Consider the following 23,049-nt stretch of genomic DNA (forward strand, 5'->3'; position numbering starts at 1 on the left):
TTTACTCACTACATTATTGTCAGAAATGTGATGACTTCAGGCTTTATATAGGGTAGTATTTGTGACATACATGGAAATTTGCTTAGCATAGTGATTTACTTACATTTCAAAAACATTATCCTAAAATCTTTTGATAACTATTCTCAGCTTCTAGCAATATTTGATATGTGGATATTCAGATATAATGGAATGTGTTACTATACATAATAGGAAAGTGTGTGTGCTAGCCTCCAAGTTCATTGCTGGTATTATAATATTTCTCATTAACTCATAGCTCATTTAGAGATATAATTAATCTGCCTTAAGTTTAATACAATTTGTTTTCCGTATGCTATTATAGTCTACTGGTGGGTAACGTTATACTTTTCCACCAGGGTCAGTAGTGGGCATGTAGGTGTGGGGAAAATCTCAACTATTGGGGTTAGTGGGGGCCAGAGGCCAAGGCAAGAGGATCACTTGAGCCCTTTAGAAATTCAAGTCAACATTGGCAATGTAAGATATCCTGTCAAATCTGTTGTACTCAAGAAATAGAGGCGTGAGTTTGAAGCCAGTCTGGTGTACATAGCAAGTTTCAGGCCAGCCAGAGTTACATAATAAGGCCCTATCTCTTAACTTTAAAACTTACACTTTCTTGAACATCAGAGTTTGACTTGTTTGGTTGTCGAGTGGTTTTGATCATATTTTAAAAGAAGTAACTAAAGCATTTATCTGTCGTGGGAGTTTTAAATAAAACAATATTAAGCACACAGTAGGCATTAGGTCTTATTAAAATGGAGTTCTTTGCTTTCTTGGTTTCGAGTGTCACCTACTAGATAAGGACCAGGATATGGTGTGCTTTCTTTAATACATAATACACTATTAAGACGAAACAGATTTTATATTTACTCAGGTGAAACAGGTAGTATAAGCCCAAATCAAGCATCCTATGATATTTAATGCTTTATTTTCCTTCTCATTAAATTTTCTCATTCATTTTACTTTTGTATAAAGAATACAATTTGAAGAAATAGGAGATTTTTTTCTAATTTTTTTATGAAAGGAAACCCAATATTTTGAACAATGAAAAGCAAGTTCTCCTGAAAGAATAAAAAATGCAGCTAAGAAGTCCGAAGTTTAAAAAAGCCGCAAATACCTCAAATTCCAGACTCTGCCCTCTACCTGTACTAGCTGACCATAAAGTTAGATTAAAATCTTAGAGAATAATCTTGAGAAACAGGAAGCTCCACCCAGGAACTGATGGACCATAAAGTTTAACAATCTTGAGAAACAGGAAGCTCCTCCTTGTGATTTTTCATTAGTATTCTCGACACTTTCCAATGACACCATCCCTGCCCCCTCGGGTTGTGGTTTCTCCCTTTAAATACCCTTTTGGGGTCGAACTCCACTGCCCCTGCAAGGGATAAGAGTCTCGACCCTAGTGCACTGGTTCCTGTTAATAAACCTCGTGTGATTACAGCAAGGACGGTCTCACGTGAGTTCTTGGGGGGTCGTGTCATCCCGAGACTTGAGCGTGGGTCTCCCCGCTACGGGGGTCTTTCATTTGGGGGCTTGTCCAGGATGAACGACCACCCTCGTCTCCAGAGACCTACTTGGAGTTGAGATAGCATCTGTGTCTTAGTCTGTGTCCTTGTGTTTTGTGCCGGCTAAACTCTGGGTCTGTATTTGCTACTCTGAGTCTGTATTTGCTACTCTGAGTCTGTATTTGCTACTCTGGGTCTGTATTTGCTCGAGAGTTCTGGAGTTCTGGTTTTGCAGTCGCTCCCGTCTCGGGCTGAGAAGGGAGGCTCATGTCTCAGGAGAGACTCGAGTGTGAGTGGTAGACGTGGCAGGGGCTCACCGATTGTGCTGCCCTGGGAGTCGTCCCAGGATGTCTGGGGGAACCCCAGGGATGCCTGGGAGATTCCTGTCTGGGTGCCGGTGAGGATTCGGTGATTCTCCTGGACTGGAGAAGAGACCCGTCCTCCCAGCTTTCTGTATTTCTAGAGTGGTCTTTGTGTGTTTTAGGTCTTTGTTTTGTGTTACTTGAGACTTTGACGATGGGACTCCTGAGTTTGACTTTAGACCACTGGACTGCTAGAGCACACAATTTGTACCGCAGCAGACTTTTTTTCTCCTTGGAGTGGCCAGTGTTTGACATTAGCTGGCCTCCAGGAGGCACCTTTGACTTAACCATTATTTTTGATCTGCTGTCATTCATCTGTCTGTGGTTGAGAAGGAAGAATGATGTGAAATTCGCTCTCCTTCATCTGTCGTTGTAAGCTCCCTTCTAAATTAGTTCAGTTTTGTGGTGATCTCACAGCAGCCACTTGTTTTTGTTTTTGTGCGCACTTCTATTTTTTGTCTGTTAATCTTTTGATTGTCTTTCTGTGTGACTGAATGCTATTTGTCCTGTTCGGCAGACCTCTATTTTCTGGACTCTTGTTTTCTCTCCATCCCACTTGAGATGCTTGTTAGTAGCTGTTACAGGAAATACAGAATCCTACTAGAGGCCACAAAAAATGTTCCAGACACGGATGGAAGGCCCTCACTTCTGCCTGTTGACTTCAATATGCCTAAAGGTAGGGAGCACCAGGTCTACCATCAGACTCCAATGGTGGATCTCTGAGGGGCTGAAAAAATGTCCCACCAATTTGGCTAAAGTAAGAAAAGATATGAAGAAAAAGTTGCAGAAACTTGAAGGGTTAAGCTAAGTCACTGAGAGAGTTATTGTAAGTTGCAGAGAAAATAAGGTTGATGTGTGGTTCAGGGTCTGTGCACAAAAGTGGACTGCACCTAATAGCTGTAGAAGAAGATGCAGACAGAGAGACTGAAAAAAGAAAGAAAGAAAGAAAGAAAGAAAGAAAGAAAGAAAGAAAGAAAGAAAGAGGACAAAGAGAGCAGAAAGCTAGGGAAGAAAAGAGACAAAAAGAAGAGGAAGCTAGAGAGCTAAAGAGAGATAAAAGAGAAGAGAGGAACATATACTGGCCACAGTAGTTAGGGAACCTAGGAAGACAGTACCTGGCAACAGAAGAGAATTCCTGGCTAAAGATCAGTGTGCCTAATGCAAAGAAAAAGGACACTGGGTCAGGGACTGCCCCAGAAAGAACAAGAGGGGCCACTGGAGAACCTCTCGGTCCTAGAATGCTGGCTATGTGCAGAGATAGAAGGGAAGCCCGCCCAGTTGTTTTGTGGATACAGGGACCCAACACTCTATGCTCCTATCCCCCAGTGGGCCAGTATCCAAAGACCTTGGGTACAGGGGGCTACTGGCAACAAACAATACTTATGGACTGCCCGAAGAACACTGGACCTTGGCATGGGCCGGGTAACCCACTAGTTCATGGTCATCCCTGACTGCCCCTATCCCTTGCTCATGAGAAATTTGCTCTCCAAAATGGCTTGTGTGGGCTGAAATGGCTGGGTGAGGCCATGTGTATGCATATCTGCAGAATGTGTATGTGGAGCTTAAGACCTGTCTCAGTGCACCAGCACCTGATGTTGGGAGATGTATGGCTTAGTGCCATTCTGCCTGGAACACACCGTTCCTGCCAGCCGGACACTAACAATTATCACCCAATCCAGGACTTAAACTGTGATAGAGTGGCTGATGTTTTGCCTCTGAATAGGACGTCCCAAACGATGGGACCACTGGTCAGCTGCCGTGGACTAGATTCTCCACCGGTTGGGGGCAATCTGGTCACCTTGCTGCCCAATCCTGACCTGGAGCCACCATAGCAGGAGTGTCAAGTACTGGCAGAAGCCCACATGGGTGGAGGAAAGACCTCTGTGACTTGCTGATTGACCCCTGCTGAACGCCAAGGCTGCCTTGTCTACAGACAGGAACAGTTCCCTTCATGAAGGTCAGAGATAAGTGGGTGCTGCCGTGGTGGACAACACAATGTCATCTGGAAAGGCTGAACCCCAACCCCCCAGCACATCAGTGCCACAGATGCCTTTGCCATCTCTTGGGTACCCTGATGAAGCCAGCAACTGTGAGTATTATTCATTGCCCAGGACATCAGGAAGGAAGAGATTCAGTGGCATGGGGCAGCAACAAAGCAGATAAAGTGGCTCGAGAAATGGCTATGCAGGAGCCTATCCTGGTTACAGGCCTGCAAAAGACAGCCACTGGGAACTGGGATCGGACTAAGGGATGGCTTCACTTAAAATGTACAACAGAAGTTAAAAGGCCCAAATTGCTTAAACGAAAAAAAGACAATGGCACACTTGAGGGAAAACTATATTCCTCAGAGAACAAACAAAAGACTCACTTTGCCAAATACAAAAATGGACTCACGTAGATAAGAAGCTTGTCCAAGTAGTTAAGGTGTATGTATGTAATAGACTTTAAGATTCTAGCCAGAGAGGCAGTAAAAAATATAAGGTATGTCAGTAAGTGAATGCTTAGCAAGCAAACGGGACAAAGAGACCTAGAGAGTTTAGTAAAAAGTCGAAGTGAACTTCACTGAGATAAAACCAGAAAAATATGATCACAAGTATCTCCTAGTGGTTGTAGATACCTTTCCAGGAATAGATAGAAGCTTTTCTCACCAAGCAAGAGATGGCCTCGGTAGTCATCAAGAAGATACTGGAAGAAATCTTCCCCAGGTCTGGAGTGCCCAAGGTAATCTGGTCAGACGATGGCCCTACTTTCGTTGCCAAGGTAAGCCAGGGTGTGGCCAAGTATTTAGAGGTTGATTGGAAATTACATTGTATCTACACACCTCGAAGTTCAGGACAGGTAGAGTAAATAAATAAAACTCTAAAAGAGACCCTGACCAAATTGACCATGGAGACTGGCGCAGACTGGGTGGTACTCCTTCCCTCTTGCTCTCTTCAGAGCAAGAAATATCCCTTCTGGATACAGCCTTACCCCCTTTGAGATCTTATATGGGGCCTCAGCTCCTCTGACTGTATTAGATGATGTTACTGAACCAACATGTCATAGTAATAATGATTTGTATGCCAGGCTAAAAGACCTACAGGTGATACAGAAAGAAATCTGCTCACAGCTGGCAGCAGCCTATGCCCCGGGGACCTCTGAGACATCTCATCAGTTCCAGGTCGGAGACTGCAACTACATACAACGACACGGAGCCCAGACACTCGAGCCTCACTGGAAAGGACCGTACCTGGTGCTGCTGACCACCCTGACAGCCATCAAGTCTCAGCCCTCACCAGGCGCATACTAGCTGTTGGGGCTGAGAGCTGGGACCTAGAGGGACACTCAGATCTTCAAAAAGCTCCCTAGACTTGCATATCAGATAAGTGGATACATCAGAGACGTGACTGGGATGTTGCTATAATGCTCACTTGAGGAGTGTGTTTTAGAAACAAGAATTTCATGTTTGCCCTGGGTTCCCTCGGGATAGGTGTGGGGATAGGCTTGATTTGTATTGCAAATGATGTAACATTGCATATGTTAGTACTCCTAACACTTCTTGGGACTGTGCCTCAGGGATCACAATCTGTATAAGTTTAGAAGTTCTAAAAGACAGTCATGACCTTGGTGTGTAGGTTTAGATAGTGTCCAGATTGGAATCCTGATGCTAAAGACTGAGTAAAAAAAAAAAAAAAGGAGTTGAGAATTACTTAGGGTTAAGGCTATCTAGGTGCTGCAAGGGCAGTACAAGGACAGCCTGCAATGCAAGGCTTATAGAGAATTCAGAACTGCCATTGACTCAGATATAAATAGAGTGAAAAAGACTTTTTAGCTGACCTCCAAGAATACCTAACCTCCCTCTCAGAGGTAGTCCTTCAGAAAAGGAGAAGGTTAGACCTGATATTCCTTAAAGAAGGAGTCTGTGTGCTACACTGAAAGAAGAATGTTGCTTCTATGGAGACCATTCAGGAGTAATTAAAGACTCCATGAATAAACTTAGAGAAAGGTTAGACAAAAGACAGAGGACAGAGAAGCGCATCAGGAATGGTTCGAGAGCTGGTTTAGTAGATCTCCTTGGATGACTACTCTGATATCTTCCCTTAGGGGACCCTTCTAGTTTTGCTTCTGCTTCTGATTATAGGTCCACGTGTGTTAAAGAAACTAGTTGCCTTCATTAGAGAAAGAGTGAATACAGTTCAGATTTTGATGTTATGCCAACAGTATCATGCTTTAGGAGGACAAAAAAGTCAATATTATAAAGATACTAAAATTTAATTCTATGATTAGAACTAGCCACTAGAAGAAGTAGGGAATGAAAGAATAAAAAAATGTAGCTAAGAAGTCAGAAGTTTAAAAAAGCCCCAAATATCTCAAATTCCAGACCCTGCCCTCTACCTGTACTAGCTGACCATAAAGTTAGATTAAAATCTTAGAGAATAATCTTGAGAAACAGAAGCTCCTCCCAGGAACTGATGGACCATAAAGTTTAACAATCTTGAGAAACAGGAAGCTCCTCCTTATGATTTTTCATTAGTATTCTTGACACTTTCCAATGACACAATCCCTGCCTCCTCAGGTTGTGGTTTCTCCCTTTAAATACCCTTTCTCCCAGCCTTTTGGGGTCAAACTCCACTGCCCCTAGTGGGATACGAGTCTCGACCCTAGTGCACTGGTTCCCATTAATAAACCTCCTGTGATTACAGCAAGGATGGTCTCACGTGAGTTTTTGGGGGTCGTGTCATCCCGAGACTTGAGCGTGGGTCTCCCCGCTCCGGGGGTTGCTCACTCCTAAACAATTATTTTGATCTTTAGTTCTAGAGGTAACCATAACAGGATTTTTTCTTCTATTTTTCGGGGCTGGGGACCGAACCCAGGGCCTTGTGCTTGCCACACAAGCACTCCACCACTGAGGTAAATAACAGGATTTTTTATCACATCCCTGTACAGGTTTTGATCCCAGTAATGCTTTGTTAAGGGAATCTTTTCTTACGGAAATATTCCTGGCTGCCTACCAGATGCCAAAATTTACTTCACAGGTGACATCCAGAAATGTTCCTAGCCATGTAATAATTACCCCCACAGTACTGAGAATCGGTGCATTATAACTTATACTCTGGATAACTGGTGAAATATTACACTTCTAAGTTGAATATATCCACGTATTATGGTACAGACACCAGTAAAAGGAACCATCAAATGAAACTATATTCTAAATTCATCCATACAAGAAGGGGAAATTGAGAAATGGAATCCTATAAAAATTAGAGAACTAATGTTTTATGTTTTGATTTTATTTTTGAATAAAAAAAATTGAGTAGAAATGGATAGATTGTCTGTTAGGAAAGCAAATCATGTCCGGTTCTAAATGGTCCAAGATGTATAGCATATATAATAATTCCATTTAGAATAAAACTTAAATTGTAAGATATTAAAAGAAGGAAAAAATTTAATAATCTATCTCCCTGCCATTTCACTAGAATGAAATATCACAAAGGGGATTTACTGTTCAAAGGAATAAGGTAGTTCTCATATAGGAAAACAAAATAGCAAATGTGGACTTAAGTAGATAAAAGCAAAAAATGATTTGACAATTTTTCATTTCTACAGTTTTTTTATTAAGTTAATCTTTTAAAAACCAATTGACATTTTTAACTTCTTGGTATGAATGCACACATATAAAAAGTTATGTATTCTAGCTTTCCCTTAATATTCACTATTTACCTATTAAGTTTCATAAATCAATTTTGAGTGGGTGTGTCATAATTACTAAAATTCAATTCAGTTAATAAAGTCAGCTAAGATAGTAAAATTTAGAGGGAAGACTTTTCTAACTTCATTGAAACAAATTCAAATACAGCATACTACTTTATACTTTATAAAATGAGTTCACCAATTTTAGTCATTCTCAGAGTAATCTGTCAGAGATCCACTCTGGTAAGCACGCTGCTTATAACTTAACTTAGTAAGAGACATAAATGTAGGTATTTTGACTAAGTCCATGTTTGTTGTGTTCTGTTGTATTACCTCTTCCATACACACATTCTCAATAAGTTCTACTTAGAAAAATTCATGATAACCAATTAATAATCTACTGTATGATGATTGTAGAGAGTTTGGATCAGAATCAGGAAAAGGTGAGTTGTGTGTATAGACAACCTGAACATACAAGATGGTGTCGTCTCTATTAACTTCTGAAAATTTCGAGATGGCAGTGGGGGCTTATATGGTGTTATTCAAGAAACAGCTATTTCAAAACATGCATTAAACACAGTAGTATTAAGGAATAGGAACAGAGTTTAGTATTTCTAAACTCGCCGGACATTAATATGGGAGTGATAAGATTTATATTAATTTGATAACAAAAAGGCAAAGAAAAAAGATTGATTTAAGAGTTTGATACTTCTCTGTTTGGAGTTTTGAAGACCTGTTTTGTTTACTTTGGAGTTTTAATACGCTTTGGATTTAACATACTAAGTAAAATTCAAATTTAATACTTTAATTCTTCCCTTCCAATTTGTATCCCTTTGAGCTCATTTCTCTGGCTAGGACTTCAAGAACTATATTGAATAAGTAGGGAGAGGGTGGGTAGCCTTGCCTAGGCCCTGATTTTAGAGGGATTGCTTCACATTTCTCTCCATTTCTTTAATGTTAGATACTGGCTTGCTCTCTATTGCTGTTAATGTGTTTAGGTATGGGCCTTGAATTAATGGCCTCCCATTAATTTTGTCATTGTTAGGATACTAGTAGGAGAGGTTTGATTGAAATATACTCTCAAGAATATTAACAAAGCCATTGTTAATATCTTGTGTACCACCTGGAGGAAGTACCAGGTTCACAGACAGTTCTTCACAAACTTTCCAAAGCCAGCTAATTGGAGCATGAAGAAAGCCAAGTCCAAGGAATTCTAAACCAGCATCCTCACCAATGCCCCCAGGAAAGGCTTTGGTAAAAGAAGGGAGGTACTGAGACAGTTGACCCTCATACACTCAGAGAAGACTGTGCCAGGAGAATTGGGGAAGGATTATGGGAGAGAGTATTTAGGTATCAGTAGTCAGTGAGCAGAAAGTAAAGTGAAAAAGAAAAAAATATATAAATAGAAATAAAATAAAGGTCTTTAACAAAATGGGACACAATGTATTGCTGAACTAACTCTACTGTGTTTACACTTGCACAGGCTTTAACATCTAGAGAGACCAGATGTGATAAAGTAGGATGCCCTTGTCATTTACATATACTATGTACACAGCAAAGAGAAAGGAAGTGGAGAACACACAGATCAAAGATCCATTGTTCCCTCACATCTATGTGGCTCTGCTTTTCTTTATCAGGACTGTGGAGGCCAGTGCTCATCCAGGTCTCAGGGATCAACCAAAATGCACTCCCCTATGATCTCTGGCCAAGTGCTCTTATGTTCCAAACAGAATTCTGCCTCAGGCTGCAGAGGCACTGAAGGGCCAGCCTTCACCTTCAAGGTGCAACCACTCTTTCAGCCTTTCCAGGCTCTCTGTTACTCAACTGGAAGCTTCAGCAGAGGCCTTTCATCTCAATAACAGAAGGTTACTTGATCCAAAACATTGGAAAGCCATCCTACACTCCTGATTGCCTGCTTACCTGAGTCCAAACAGCATATCTCTCTTTTTATGCCTGTTTTCCTGATTTGAAAGTAAATAATGTGATCATCTGTGGTGTTGGTGGTAAGAATAAAATCCTTAACATGAATAATAAGACCATGCAGAGCATTGGGATTCACATTCTAGATACAGAGTGAATAGTAAGGGGGAATTACCAAAGAAAACAATAAGAATCCTAACAACAAATACAAAAATAATGAAATGAAATAAAACAAAAACAAAAATACCTTGTGGGTGCTAGGATTAAAGGCATGTATTAACTCTGACCAGCTTTGTAGGTATTTGCAATAAAAAGCAAACAAACAAACAAACAAACAAACAGCCTTATTACAGTTGCAGCAGTTGCAGGAGAGAAAGCTGGGAGATATCCTGTGCTGCTGCCCCCATGCTGTGATTCTGCAGCAGCAACTTCCTTGGGAATAGGAACCTGTATGCAGTGTGATCCCTTGCTGGGCCTGTCATCTCTAAAAGAGGGGCTTCCCTAATCCAAAACCTTGGAATCCAGTTTACTTCAGGCCAGGAATGAAGTCAACCATCATTAGGGAAAGAGCAAGGGAAAAATTACATAGGAAAAAATATGTGCCTTAATCAGAAGAAAAGATCCTCAAATTCTAAGGCACGCACATCTCTACTCCTCTCTTCTGAGCTTTGCATAGAGATGTTGTATAACTCCAGATGCTAGGAAAAGGCAGAGTTCTTCCCAGAAAAGTCATACATGCTTTTCACCCTGACGTCTGTGAGGTTAGGTGGCATCTTATCACAGAGTCAGCACACCTGGGATAAGGACACAGAAGCCACAGATGACAATGCCAAATGGACTCCCTCCTTAACTTATGGACCCATTAAAATTAAGGTTTAGCCTAACCTTAGGCCATTCCACTCCCTGCCCATCCGCCTGAATTTTATGTTTGCTATGAGTTAAAGTTCAGCGTGTAGCCCCAATATCCTCATGATTGGACTTGGAAATTCAGGAAGAATGATATTGGAGAAGGGATGGGTATGTGGTTACAATGTGGTAACACAAGGTCCAGGTTTACGTTTGCTCAGTGATGTCCAATTTAATTGTCTTGTTATATTTGTGAAAGGGAGGATGTTCAACTTAATATATAAAAGGTACAGAAACTTATTATTTTATATATGCCCTGTAGGTGATCTGTATGTTCCCAAGAAAAAGGAGTTTTTATTGCAATATATAGGATTATAGATCATTTATTTTCTGAAATACATGGATATGTAATGGAAACAATGTCAGCTGTCAAGGACTGCACAGCAATCAAATATTCCCAGGCTTTACACACTCGGGGGTCTAGAAGGAATATATTGGCCTCCAGAAAAAGGGAAAACCTTAGGAATCGAAATGTGTGTCACATGTATTATCTTGGGTAGTAGATTTACTTTTAAGAAAAAAACTCCCTCCTCCTTGGTCCCTAGAGATTTGGGTGCTAAGAAAAATCTGTTCTCTAATTCAGGGTTGTAAGCAACTCTCCCCAGCAAAAGCAATGATGACTTCTAATGAAGCAGAGAGAAACATCTAGCTTTGGAATAGAGGTTGCCAAACAGTATTCCCAGTGACATATGAGAGACTGGAGGAATGGGCCCCCACAGAAATTGATCCATTTGGGGAGAGCTAGTTAGCAGGTAGACCATAGAACTTCCCAGTGACATCATCAGTAAGCCCTTCACTGGACAATCTATTGTATCTAAGAGATCCCTAGAATCTTCTGTGATGTCACCAGTGTTGTGGTGACACTAACTGCCTTTGGGATATTCCTTCAGTTCCCTTTGGGTTCACAAGCAGGCATGTTTCGCCAGCTGCTCAAGCTATTTCGAAAGGAAAGGGGAGATCAAGGAGAGACCACACCAAGGCAGAAGGAGGATGACCTCCTCTCTAGTAAAACAGGAAGGAGGAAATCATTCTGGGGAAGGCTTGGTGAGTCCTGGGCAGAGTTGGGGAACATCCTCAAGGAGGTAGGTTTGAGATGTGCCTTCTAAGACTAGGCGTTACAAGCAGGAGGCTTGGGATTTCTCAAAGACAAACCAAGAGTCAGGAGTTCCTGATCATTAATTTGAGAGAAAGTCAGAAAGTGGTAAGCCTTCAGTTTCTTTTCTGGAAGCTTTTTAATTGTGAGTGTCAATGAATGGCAGGAGGAGGCACTGTGAGATTAACAATGTGACCATCCATGGTTGGCAGTTGAAGTAGTTCATCCTCTAGATTACTGTAGGTTACATAAGTCCCTGATGGCGAGAACAAGGAAGGATGCATCCCTAGAAATGAATTGAGTTCTCAGACACTTTGGGCTGGAACACACACGATTAGAGCTTGATGGTGCTAAGCATTATGAACTCCAGGATTATCTGCACCACAGCTGATATGAGATAACAATCTCCCAGATGTTTATGTCTCAGTCAGGTTATAAGTTTCAGTGCCAGGGGTCCTGTAATAGTGAGTATGGCACGTGTATGGCATTAGAGCTTGGGAAGAGGGACATAGCTTAAGAATCCAGTTGAAGAAAGCTTTTCTGCTCTTTCAGGGATTCACCCAGTCTCTACCATTTCCCCTTCCTCAACCTCCTTTTGGGATTCAGAATGATCTTTTCTGCCCACGGGCCATAAAATATGCAAATTCACTTGGGTTTATCTAGCTATCTATTTATCTATCAGGATTTGGTAGGAAGACATCATCCCAAAATGTCATCAGTGAGCAAGAGAAGTGTCCAAAGGAACTGGAGGAACTCAAACTTGAAATCCAGAAGTGTAAATTCGAGAGGGATGAACTTTATCAAATCCTGGACTTTTATATCTATGATGATTGGGACCTCAGGTAGTCATTATGCCCAGTTACCTGTTCACTGTCTTGTGCTCTCTCTCTGCTAACCCAAGATTTCCTCATAGCACGAGAGAGTTTCACCTCTCATCCTGGATTTTAAAAAGCCTTGGCAGGCATTTGCTTGTGAGATCAGCTAGGTGCTGCGTGTTTAGGGTCAACCTCTTTTGTACTTGACCCTGAGCTCCTTGGATTAGCGTTGGTTCTGTCAACAGCTAGAAGGACCTTGTCACACTTGCTGCCTGTAAGTGAGGGAATGAAATGCCTGCATGTCATGACTCTTTTACTCTGATTTTGTTCATTATACACTGATTCTGTGGCACCTCCATGCATGTAGTTGGGATTCTACTTGTGTTTTATATGGGTTGGTATGTATGTATGTGAAAGTATTTGTGGGTTTTATGCTCACGGTCAGGGAGTCTGGGGAGATTGATGGGATCTGAGGATTTGTGTGATGGACAGTTTGCAGGTCATGATGGTGTGGATGCCCACAGGGATCAACAGAGCACTTTGCATCTTCTGTTTACTTAGGTGGTAGATAGGACTCTCCTGAGGGAAGGGTTACAAATCCTCTTCCCTGTCAAAGTAGTTATGCCCTCTGGGAATTCATGGAACTAAAGGAAACAAGGTTTGAGAATCCATGTTTTCAAAACAAAAGAAATGTCATCACAACTATGTGTTGGACTCAAGCCACTCCAGTAGAGAGGAAAACCATATCTCCACAGCCTTTTAAAGAGTCCTTATTTCAAAATATGTTTGCTGATTTACGTGGAAATATTTCCTTGAAAGAAATGTTGTTGGAGTCTCACTGTTGTGTTTTTGCTCTGGTCTTTGTGTTTGCCACATTCTTCCCCCTCATTTCTTGAATTTGAATTTTTTATTGGATTTTTTTTTTTACATTTCACCTATTTCTGAAATCATGAGTTCAGATGGTTATTTGTTCCTTGGGCCATGCCCTAACACAGGCTGGATGTCGAATTGCCAATACTTCAATCCGAACATGAGAGGAGAATGATGGCTATGCAAATGATGACCAACTCAATAAGTGATGCCATGGAGAGGTACAAGGAGCTCATACAAGTGAACAGTTCCTACTAGTGAGTCGCTGACAGAGATGAGAACCCAGCACTAGGCAGGGAATGCTTCTGTCCTGTATGACTTTGAACCAAAGTCAGGGCTCTGGTTCTGTAATGTCTGACTCTTAATAAGAAGCCTGCCTCCTGGCAAGGGTCTTAGATTTGTAGCTCTTGGACTCAGTTGTCCTACATGTGAAGGGTGTAGAAAACACTCCAATTGTTATTTTCCCTATTAAAGATCTTCTAGATAGTAAAGATTTGTTCTATTAGGTGAATATCAATCAACCTTGAACTTCTAGGTCTCTGACAGGAGATTTACATATCTGTGATGCATGAGAAACACATGGAAAGATTGTATAGCTATTGGGTCTTCAACTACCCCTCGGAGGGGATTTCCCCACTATGTGAAGATAGTTTTAGCATACCATGGACATATAAGCACCCATATGGACCATCTCTTCTTCCTTGATTTATATAAACTGTCTTAGTGTCAGGATTTTCAGAACTACTTTGATTCATGTGGAATGTGGATTCTGGATTTGCCTCCTCTAATTGGTCCTAACTTGTATAGTGTGGCTCTATTCTGGGGATGTCTGGGGATGAGGACCCTTGATGGCATGATTGGACTTGCAAGAGTGACAGGCAAATAGAAGCTGGCTGGGATTTACCATTTTTTGTTTGTGGTTCAGCATCACGCACTCCCAGCTCCTGCGTGAACAAGCTCAATTGAGGAACAAAATACAGATTTTGCTGAATGAGAAGAGAGAACAGCTGGTGGAGCAGACTGAACTGCCAGCATCCTCTGTGGAGGCAAAGAGGCTCTGTGAAGAGGCCGGAATGAACATCTGTGACCCCAGAGCCAAGCAACAGCAGGTAGGATTAGCCCTCAGGGTCAGGTTGTCCTCATGTCTTACCATAACCATAGACAAACCAACGTAACTGTCTATTGATTGATCCATGTCCTGACCTAGGTCTCATCCAAGTGTTCATTTATGTGATGGCTTACAAGGCTTTCCGTGGAGATAGCCCTTTTTCAAGAAACGGGATGTTTGGAAAGCAAAAGCTCCTGCTCTTCTCGAATCTACAGTTTATTAAGGGAGATAGGTTGATCACACAGCAGAGCACTACATGTCATTATGTGTGGAGGGTGCTATGTGGGAGCCCCTCTTTAGACTAGAACAGGGCTTTAAGGGATGAAGCAAAAGTCTGGAGCTCATTTTCTTTACAGGGACGTTTGAGACTCCAGGAAGTAAGTCAAACCAGAATCTTCCCGGGGGAAGACGCATGTAGAAATGGCAAAGAAAAGGTTGTCCTTGTCATTTGTGGTGTCTGTTGTTCTTCTTCCCCTCTTCTCCCTGTATATGAAGAAGGTGTCTGCATGCTTCATAGATCTTGGGTAACTACAGAGCCTGAGGAACAGCATGTCAGTCCTGTCTTATCTGAGTGCTCCTGAGAGTACATATCTGGGCCTTACAGTCTGAAGCTGGTTAGAAGAATAAGGATATGAAAAGGTTTCTCAAAGGCTGAGGGTTGGCATGAGAGATTTGAGACTTCAAGAACAAAGTTATTCATATGTACCCCCAATTCTCACCCAGAAAGGTGTATTGCTGTGCTGACCTGCATCTTAGGGATCATGCAGGGAGGCCAGTTAATGACAAGCAATTTTGTCCAGTCATTTTCCAACTTAGTCCTTTAAGCCTAGGTCTCTCAACAAACATGAAGCTTCCTGTTTTGTGCTGGCCAGCAGTCTTTGCATCACCGGTCCAGTTCCAGGTGGAGCCCCCTCTCTTCTTTTCTCAACACATTTTTAAACCATTCAGTTATTTTCAAAATAAGGATTAGATTTCTTCACTTTACCTGGACAGAGGTATCCCCCGGGAAGATTCTGGTTTGTCTTATTGGCTTCAGCATGATCTTGCATGGAATCCTAGAGTACATCCCTCTGCTGACATTGCTCTGCTGACTATATCATGGGCACGGCATTCTTTCAGGATAGATTCCCTCTCAATATTGTACACAGTGCTGCATTTCAGAAAAGTCACTGTATGTTATTTATTTAGCCCTTTCCTGCAGACATTGAGGTTGTTTTAATATCACATGAACTCTAATGTGATGAAAAGCTCCTTGTAAATGACCATGAGTCACTGTCTCCTCTGATGCTTCCAAAGTCTTCTATGAAGGAAACAGGGTAGATTTAGTGAGGGGCCTATGATGAGTCAGCATAGAGCTTGATGGAGTCTTTTCCTAGAAATCTCTCTCTTGGGAATTTGATGATATGTTGTTTAGGCTATCTGTGCAGAGCACGTAACTTACTTGTAGGACCATCAGGTATCTGCATAGAAAGGTTTCCTGAAGTGGAAATGAGTACAGGCCAGGGCAGCACAGCCTGCTTGAGTCTAAGAGACTTGTACACAGCATTGTTCCCACTAATTCCTCACTCAACAGGAAATGTGCTGCATAAGAGCAAAGTTTTCATTTGTGCATGTGAGTGTGTATCTGTGTGTGTGTGTGTGTGTGTGTGTGTGTGTGTGTGTGTTTGCCAGCAGTGGATGAGCATGGTTGTGCTCATGCTGTGTGTTTTTCTAATGCTGGATGATTTTTCAAGTCTTTTCGGAATGGGAATTTATATATAGGAGCGTGAGTGAGTGTTTGTTTGTGTGTGTGTGTGTGTGTGTGTGTGTGTGTGTGCGTGTGTGTGTGTGTGTTTGTGTGTTTGTGTGTTTTCAGTACTGAACCTGTGTTTCCCTCTATTTCCAAGTTTCATGATAAAAGTACTCTAAGAGTTCACTTTACATCCATGAAACATGAAATACAGCTGCCCAGTCATTAAGCATCTCCATCTAGCTCTGTAAAGCAAAATGACACTTAAGGTATTAATTTATTCTGTTTTCAAAAAATTCATAACAGAATTATCTTGTGAAGTCTGGCGAGGAGTGGGAAATATGTTCAAGTGAGTCCGGTTTCATAGTGGTGACAAATAGTACAGGCCTGGAGCTTGCAGGTCCCTTTTTGTAATGGTGTAGAAGCAGGACAATAAAGTCCTTTAGAAATGCAACCCCCAAAAAGAGGACACAAAAACACCTGTAATGTAGATTTTCAAGTGATTAGGGGTAAAACTACTGATCTGCATTGAAATCCTTTGGAGCACATCAAAGGAATGGAGTACATGGAGGTAAGGGGGGGCTTCTTTATAAAATCCATTGATTTATGATCCTTCTCTGTTCTTTGTGAATTGTGAAAGCCCACTGGAAGGTTATGTCACTCACTGTGTTTTCTCCAAGGTTGCTTTCCACATGGTCTGCTACCATTTCTTTCCAGCTACCTTGGCACACTACAGCTTCCCCTGGGAGTTTTGCTTGGATTTATTCTCAATTTTATTCATTGAGAATTTGAGTTGCTTGGAGTTGTATCATCATACAGCAAAAGTCCCATAGCTATGTTGTGTTGCAAGAACAGGCCAATTTCAGGAGCCCCTTTAGGCACACAGTTAATCCAAAGCCCTCCTCTATGTTATCTGTGTAGCATTCTGCAAGTGCTGTTAATCAAAATCATTTTCTCTCAGTTAATTTCAGCCTCAATGGGGTTAGGAGAAATGATGAAATTCAGATGGGTCTAGGAGTGTAAGAACAGGTAGCCCTATGAGAAGCCATGTTCAGAAAGTGGAACAGAAGTTTTAGTTAACCCAGTGATTCCACAACAAGGAGTAGGTGCTGCCATTGCAACTAGGGAGCATCAGTGTTGTAGTGGTCACAGAGTAGCCTTGTAGGAGAATCAATCCAGACGTTCATCAGTCAAGGAGTGAAAATGTATCATAGTGAGGAGCCTGTCCACGTATCTGATTCAGTCTGAGATAATCCATGCAAGCTTTTACTTACTTACTCAAAATATCTGTGTCAAAATCACATTATGGGGAGAAAATTTGTTGATTTGGATCCTAGTTATGGGGATTTCCTGTGATTCTATCTTTGGGCATGAAGTCACTCAGGCTATGGTAAAGAGAGCTCCGATTAGAAGAAGCTGCACACTTCGGGGAAAGTCTGAAACAGTGAACAAGAACAAGAGTCTAGTCCACCACCAACATATGATCCTTTGTTGGGGAACAAGACTGCTCTACACAGCCTTGGGAACTTGCTAAGCAAGATTGGTAATAGGGAAATAACCCTGAGTCTATGACGGTTTATGGGAGGACAGCACATCACTGACTGAGCTGTCTATTGGCTTCGGTCACTATTTACATATCCCACCCAACATATGTTTTTATGCCTCCAGAGTATCCTGGGGAATCTTTACATTAAGCATTAATGTTCAAGTAGGAACACAGGCTGGAAGAAGCCATTTGAATATCCTTTCCCTATATAAATACCCTTTTTGGGTGAATGACCACCCACATGGTTTTCAGCATCAGGCAGCTAAAGAGCTACTCAGAGTATTGTTCTGGTAGAGTTCATGTGAATTTTCCCCGTGAAACAATATATATCATCCTTTGGATTTCTTGGTATTTTCTACTCCTTTCTTCCTGTGATCTCTCTGGAAAGATCTAAGGACATTTTCACTTCTGTCCTCTCACAAATTGCCTTGCACTAGCCATAGACTTACAGGGGTGCTGGTGTGTTTCTACATCACAATCACCTTTAATGTCCATGTGAACGCTGGGAAGATTTGCATGGAGCACATTCTCAGTGATTACAGGATCTATGCAATTCCCATGGATTTTATGTGAGATGGCCTCCCTGTGTATTTGCAGGTACAGCGGTTAAAATGGAACCCAGGCAGGTTCCTTCACTGCAAACATAATCAGAACTTTCACCTCAATTCTGGGCATGTTCTCCAGAAGGCATCCACATGGTATTCTAGGTTGCTCATAGCTCTCTTCACCTCAGATTCAGACATAGCCACAATGTTATTATTCCATGTCATATACCTGGACAAGTGGGAAAATATGCTCATTTTTCTCTTAATTCCAGTACAGTGCATAGTCCACAGTTCAAATTCTAGCAGTTTGAAAAGCTGAGATATAAATCCAAGCCCAGGTACTCTATGACACTTGGGGATGCAGGGACTGACCTCAGCTGACAGACAGGTCATGCTGGATTGTCCAACTGAATAGAGCTGATGTAAGTGGGAGAGCTGAAGTGACAACCACTCACTAATCCTTTTTCCCCTTGCTCTGCTAGGTCTGAAATTCTCCAGCAGAAACTCGAACATGACACAGACCTGGGCAAGATCTCCCTTGGTGAGAAGTGGTACAGGAGGAGAACAAAGTGTGCACAGCAAATACACCACTATTGCATCTCATCTGTAATGTCCATAGCAATTGTGGACTGCATTTTCCTCCTTTAGTTTGAATTCTTTGGATTTAATAGGCTGTACTTTCACCTCGACTCTCTCCAGCAAGTGTACAGTTTTGGAGGGACCCAGAGAAGTGCTGATGCACATCAATCAAGAGCTGCTGGTCATCCAGAAAGACTGTTCATGTGTAAATTTGTACTTGTCCTGATGGGTCATCCAGAAGGGTTTCATGGAGATCAGTCCACAACATTGGAAAGACTTTGAGACAAAGGCTGTGATGTATTTTATACTCGGTATTGGATGGTCTTGTCCTTCATACCCCACTGCAATAGAAGAGACCTCCTTACATTCCACTTGAAAAGATTATTACCATCAGTAACTGCTTGTCTATTATGTTCCAAGGCCAACTACGGGATATAAGTCTGTTCTGCAAAATGAGTAGCAAAAGAATGTTTAGCACAATTCCTCTGTTTAGATTTTGGTTTGAATTTTGGTTTTTTTGTTTTTCTTGTATTCATTTGAAAGTTTGTTATTTATTTGTTTTTGTTTTATTCTTGCAGTTGATTGGCTATTTTGATGAGGATATAGACTGTATATATTGACTACCCGCATCTGGTTACTATTGAGTAAATTGGATGTATTCCTTTAAATAAAACAGTATCTCAAACTCTTCACTCTTAAGAACCTTCTTTATTGATCATTAGTGTCAACATCTGAAGTTCCACAGCTATCAGGAAGGGATGGATCTGTGCATTCTCATGGGGACTGGGCATCAAATCACTTCCCCTTCAGACTGAGATTCAAAGGCTGTTATACAGTCACTGTTCACTGTGTTCCCAACTCTGTGAATTTCAACTTCATCATGCATACATTACCCACTGTGTATGTTTGCTGTCAAATATATAGTTACCTCCAAATTATACTCTGTGGATGAGAGTGTTGAACAAATTAATGAGATAATCATTAATTTTTCTGTAATATCTCCCAGGAAATATAAACATAGTATAAGGGAGTTTAAAGCAATCAGGAAGCCTGCACCCAAATCCGGTGGTGAAGAGTGCTGAACACCCAGAAATGCAGATACTCCTGAGACCACAGGACAGAAAGCCACTTCTGCCCAGCTCTGCCCATATCTCTGGCCCAATATTCATCTGCATGATGCCTCTGGAAACAGGAAGAGAGGAGCAGTCAGCAGCAGGAACCTGCTTGGTCCAGCCTGGGCCCAGAACCAACCCGGGCCCTGAGCATATTTGAAGAAAACCAGAGGCATACAACTCTCTGTTTCCTGATTGTGGCTTTTTTTATTTGAAGCCTTAAACACCATCTTGTTGCTGTTAATTTTTAATTGGATATTTTTCATTTCAAATTCAAATGTTATTCACTTTCCTTGTTTCCCAGAAATAAGTCCAAATATCATCCCCCTCCACTTCTTCTATAAAGGTATTCCCTTCACCATCCATCCACTTTCCCAGCCTAGGCAGGACTAAGGGCTGCTCATTCCATTTGTGCCCAAGAAGACCATCCTCTGATACACATGCAGATGAGGCCATGGCACAGTCCCTGTATAGTGACTGGGTAGTGGTTTAGTCTCTGGGAACTCTGCTTGGCAGGCATGGTTGTTCTTATGGGGTTGCAAGTCCCTTGAGCTCTTTCAATCTTTCTGTAATTCCTCCAACTGAGGTTCAGTTCTCAGTTCAATGGTTTGCTGCTAGCATTCTCCATTGTATTTGACATGATCTGGCTGTGCCTCTCAGGAGACATCTATATCCAGTTCCTGTCAGCCTGCACCTCTTAGCTTCATCCCCCTTATCTAGTTTGCAGGCTGTATATGTATGGGCCACATGTGGGGTAGACTATGAATGGCCATTCCTTCAGGCTCTGTTCTCAACTCTGCCTCCCTATCCCTTCTATGGGTATTCTCTTTCCCTTTGAAGAAGGAGTGAAGCATGCGCATTTTGGTCATCCTTCTTGAATTTCATGTTGTCTTGGGCAATTTGAGCATTTTGGCTAATATCCACTTATCAATGAGTGCATACCATGTGTGTGTTTCTGTCATTGGGTTAACTCCCTCAGGTTGATATTTTCTAGTTCATTCTATTTGCCTATGAATTTCATGAAGTCATTGTTTTTGATATCTCTGTGTAGATGTACCACACTTTCTGTTTCCATTCCTCTGTTGAAGGGCATCTGGGACCTTTTCATTTTCTGACGGTTATAAATAAGTCTGCTATGAACATAGTCGAGCGTGTGCCCTGTTGTATGTCGGAGCATCTTTTGGGTATATGTGCAAGAGAGATATAGCTGGGTCCTCAGCTAGTATAATGTCTAATTTTCTGAGGAACCTCCACACTGATATCCAGAATGGTTGTACCAGGCTGCAATCTCACCAACAATGGAGGAGTGTTCGTCTTTCTCACATCGCTCCAGCACCTTCTGTCGCCTGAGTTTTTGATCTTAGCCATTCAGACTGGTGTGATGGGTAATCTCAGGGTTGTTTTGACTTGCATTTCCCTTATAAATAAAGATGTTGAACCTTTCTTTTGGTGCTTCTCAGCCACTCCATATTCCTCAGCTGTGAATTCTTTGTTTAGCTCTTTACTGCAATTTTTAATAGGGTTATTAGTCTCCCTTAAGTCCAAGTTCAAGAGTTCTTTGTATATTTTGGATATCAGCCCTCTATCAGTTGCAGGATTCATAAAGGTCTTTTCCCAATCTCTTGGTTGCTGTTTTGTCCTAAGCACAGTGTCCTTTGCCTTACAGAAGCTTTGTGGCTTTATGAGGTCCCATTCATCTACTCTTGATCTTAGAGCATAAGCCATTCGTGTTTTGTTCAGGAAATTGTTTCCAGTGTCCATGTGTTCAAGATTCTTCCCCACTATTGCTTCTATTAGTTTGAGTGTATCTGGTTTGATGTAGAGGTCCTTGATCCACCTGTGCTTACGCTTTGTCCAGGGCAATAAGAAGGGGATGATTTGTCCTCTTCCATATGCTGACCTCCAGTGGAACCAGCACCATTTGCTGAAAATGCTATCTTTTCTCCACTGGACAGTTTTGTCTCTTTTGCCAAAAATCAAGTGCCCATAGGTGTGTGCGTTCATTTCTGGGTCTTCACTTCTATTCCACTGGTCTATCTTCCTGTCTCTGTACCAACACCATACAGTTTTTATCACTAATGCTCTGTAATATGGCTTGAGTTCAGGGATGGTCATTCCCCTAGAAGTCCTTTTATTGTTGAGGATAGTTTTAGCTATCCTTGGGTTTTTTTTTTATTCCAAATGAATTTGCAAATTGTTCTGTCTAAGCCTATGAAGAAATGGATTGGAATTTTCATGGCGATTACATTGAAACTGTAGGTCATTTTGGGAAATATGCAATTTTTACTCTCTTCATCCTGCCAACCCATGAGCATGGGAGATCTTTCCATCTTCTGAGATCTTCTTCAATTTCTTTCTTCAGACACTTGAAGTTCTTGTCACACAGATCTTTCACTTGCTTGATAAAGTCACACTGAGGTATTTTTACATTATTTGGGACTATTATGAAAGCTGTTGTTTCCCTTATCTCTTTCTTAGCTTGTTTATCTTTTGTAAGAGGAAGGCTACAGATTTGTTTGTTAATTTTATACCCTGCAACTTTGCTGAAGCTGCTTATCAGGCTTAGGAGTTCTCTGGGTTAAGTTTTGCAGTCACTTAAGTATCTTATCATATCGTCTGCAATAGTGATATTTTGACGATGATGATGATAATAGCTATTACCATTGGAGGTAACATAAGTGGATCCAAGTGGCCCCTAGCACAGGCAAGCAGCACCTTTTGCTTCTAACAACTCAGTCACTTTTCAGAGTTATATCGTGTCTCAGCAAGTTTTGTGTCAATTAGACAAGCTTGGCCCAGACTGACAGCAAAATTCAGTTGTCTTGCTTAGGAAACTGAGCACTGAATGACTAAACTCCCATGCAGTGATGTGAGTCATTCCTGGAAACAAAGACTTCTAATTTGCTTCTTCCCTCCCTTTTGAGACTTTGTGTGTAGCTACATAGTCCATTTTGTTTCTACATTCATTTCCTTTAAACTTTTAATTCCGTCATATGTGTCTGAGTGACAACATGTGCACATGACTGTGCATGCCCTTGGAGGCTGGGTGTCAGATCTCCTGGAGTTGCAGGCAGTTTTAGGCAACCTGACATGGGTGCTGGGAACCAAATCAGTTCCTCTGCAAGAGCAGTACTGACTCTTAAGCTCTGAGCCCCTTCTCCAGCCCCAACTACCCAATAAATTTTAATGAGTTTCCTTCCTGTGTGAGTTAGCCAAAGCCACTGGGCCAACTGCCTTACTGAAATGGGTGGTGATTAGGGTCAGCCAAAGTGCT

The 23,049-nt window shown here is 41.6% G+C and overlaps 1 protein-coding gene across 3 annotated transcripts in view; it reads left to right on the forward strand.

The window, feature by feature from the left end:
• The first annotated feature begins 31 nt into the window (after positions 1-31).
• LOC120094615 (uncharacterized) overlaps positions 32-23,049 on the forward strand; it is a 46,011-nt gene continuing 22,993 nt past the window's right edge. The window contains exons 1-5 of one of the 3 annotated variants that reach the window (XM_063267829.1): positions 32-11,422; positions 12,154-12,313; positions 13,282-13,413; positions 14,082-14,265; positions 18,567-19,599. In XM_063267829.1, coding sequence (XP_063123899.1) covers positions 11,293-11,422; positions 12,154-12,313; positions 13,282-13,413; positions 14,082-14,265; positions 18,567-18,572 — 612 coding nt within the window. In that variant the 5' untranslated portion in view covers positions 32-11,292 and the 3' untranslated portion in view covers positions 18,573-19,599. Of the gene's footprint in view, positions 11,423-12,153; positions 12,314-13,281; positions 13,414-14,081; positions 14,266-18,566; positions 19,600-23,049 lie in introns of those variants that run through there. The other 2 variants (XM_063267830.1, XM_063267828.1) reach the window with 2 other exon arrangements.

This window comes from Rattus norvegicus, chromosome 9 (assembly GCF_036323735.1).
Source record: "Rattus norvegicus strain BN/NHsdMcwi chromosome 9, GRCr8, whole genome shotgun sequence".
Classification (NCBI taxonomy): domain Eukaryota; kingdom Metazoa; phylum Chordata; class Mammalia; order Rodentia; family Muridae; genus Rattus; species Rattus norvegicus.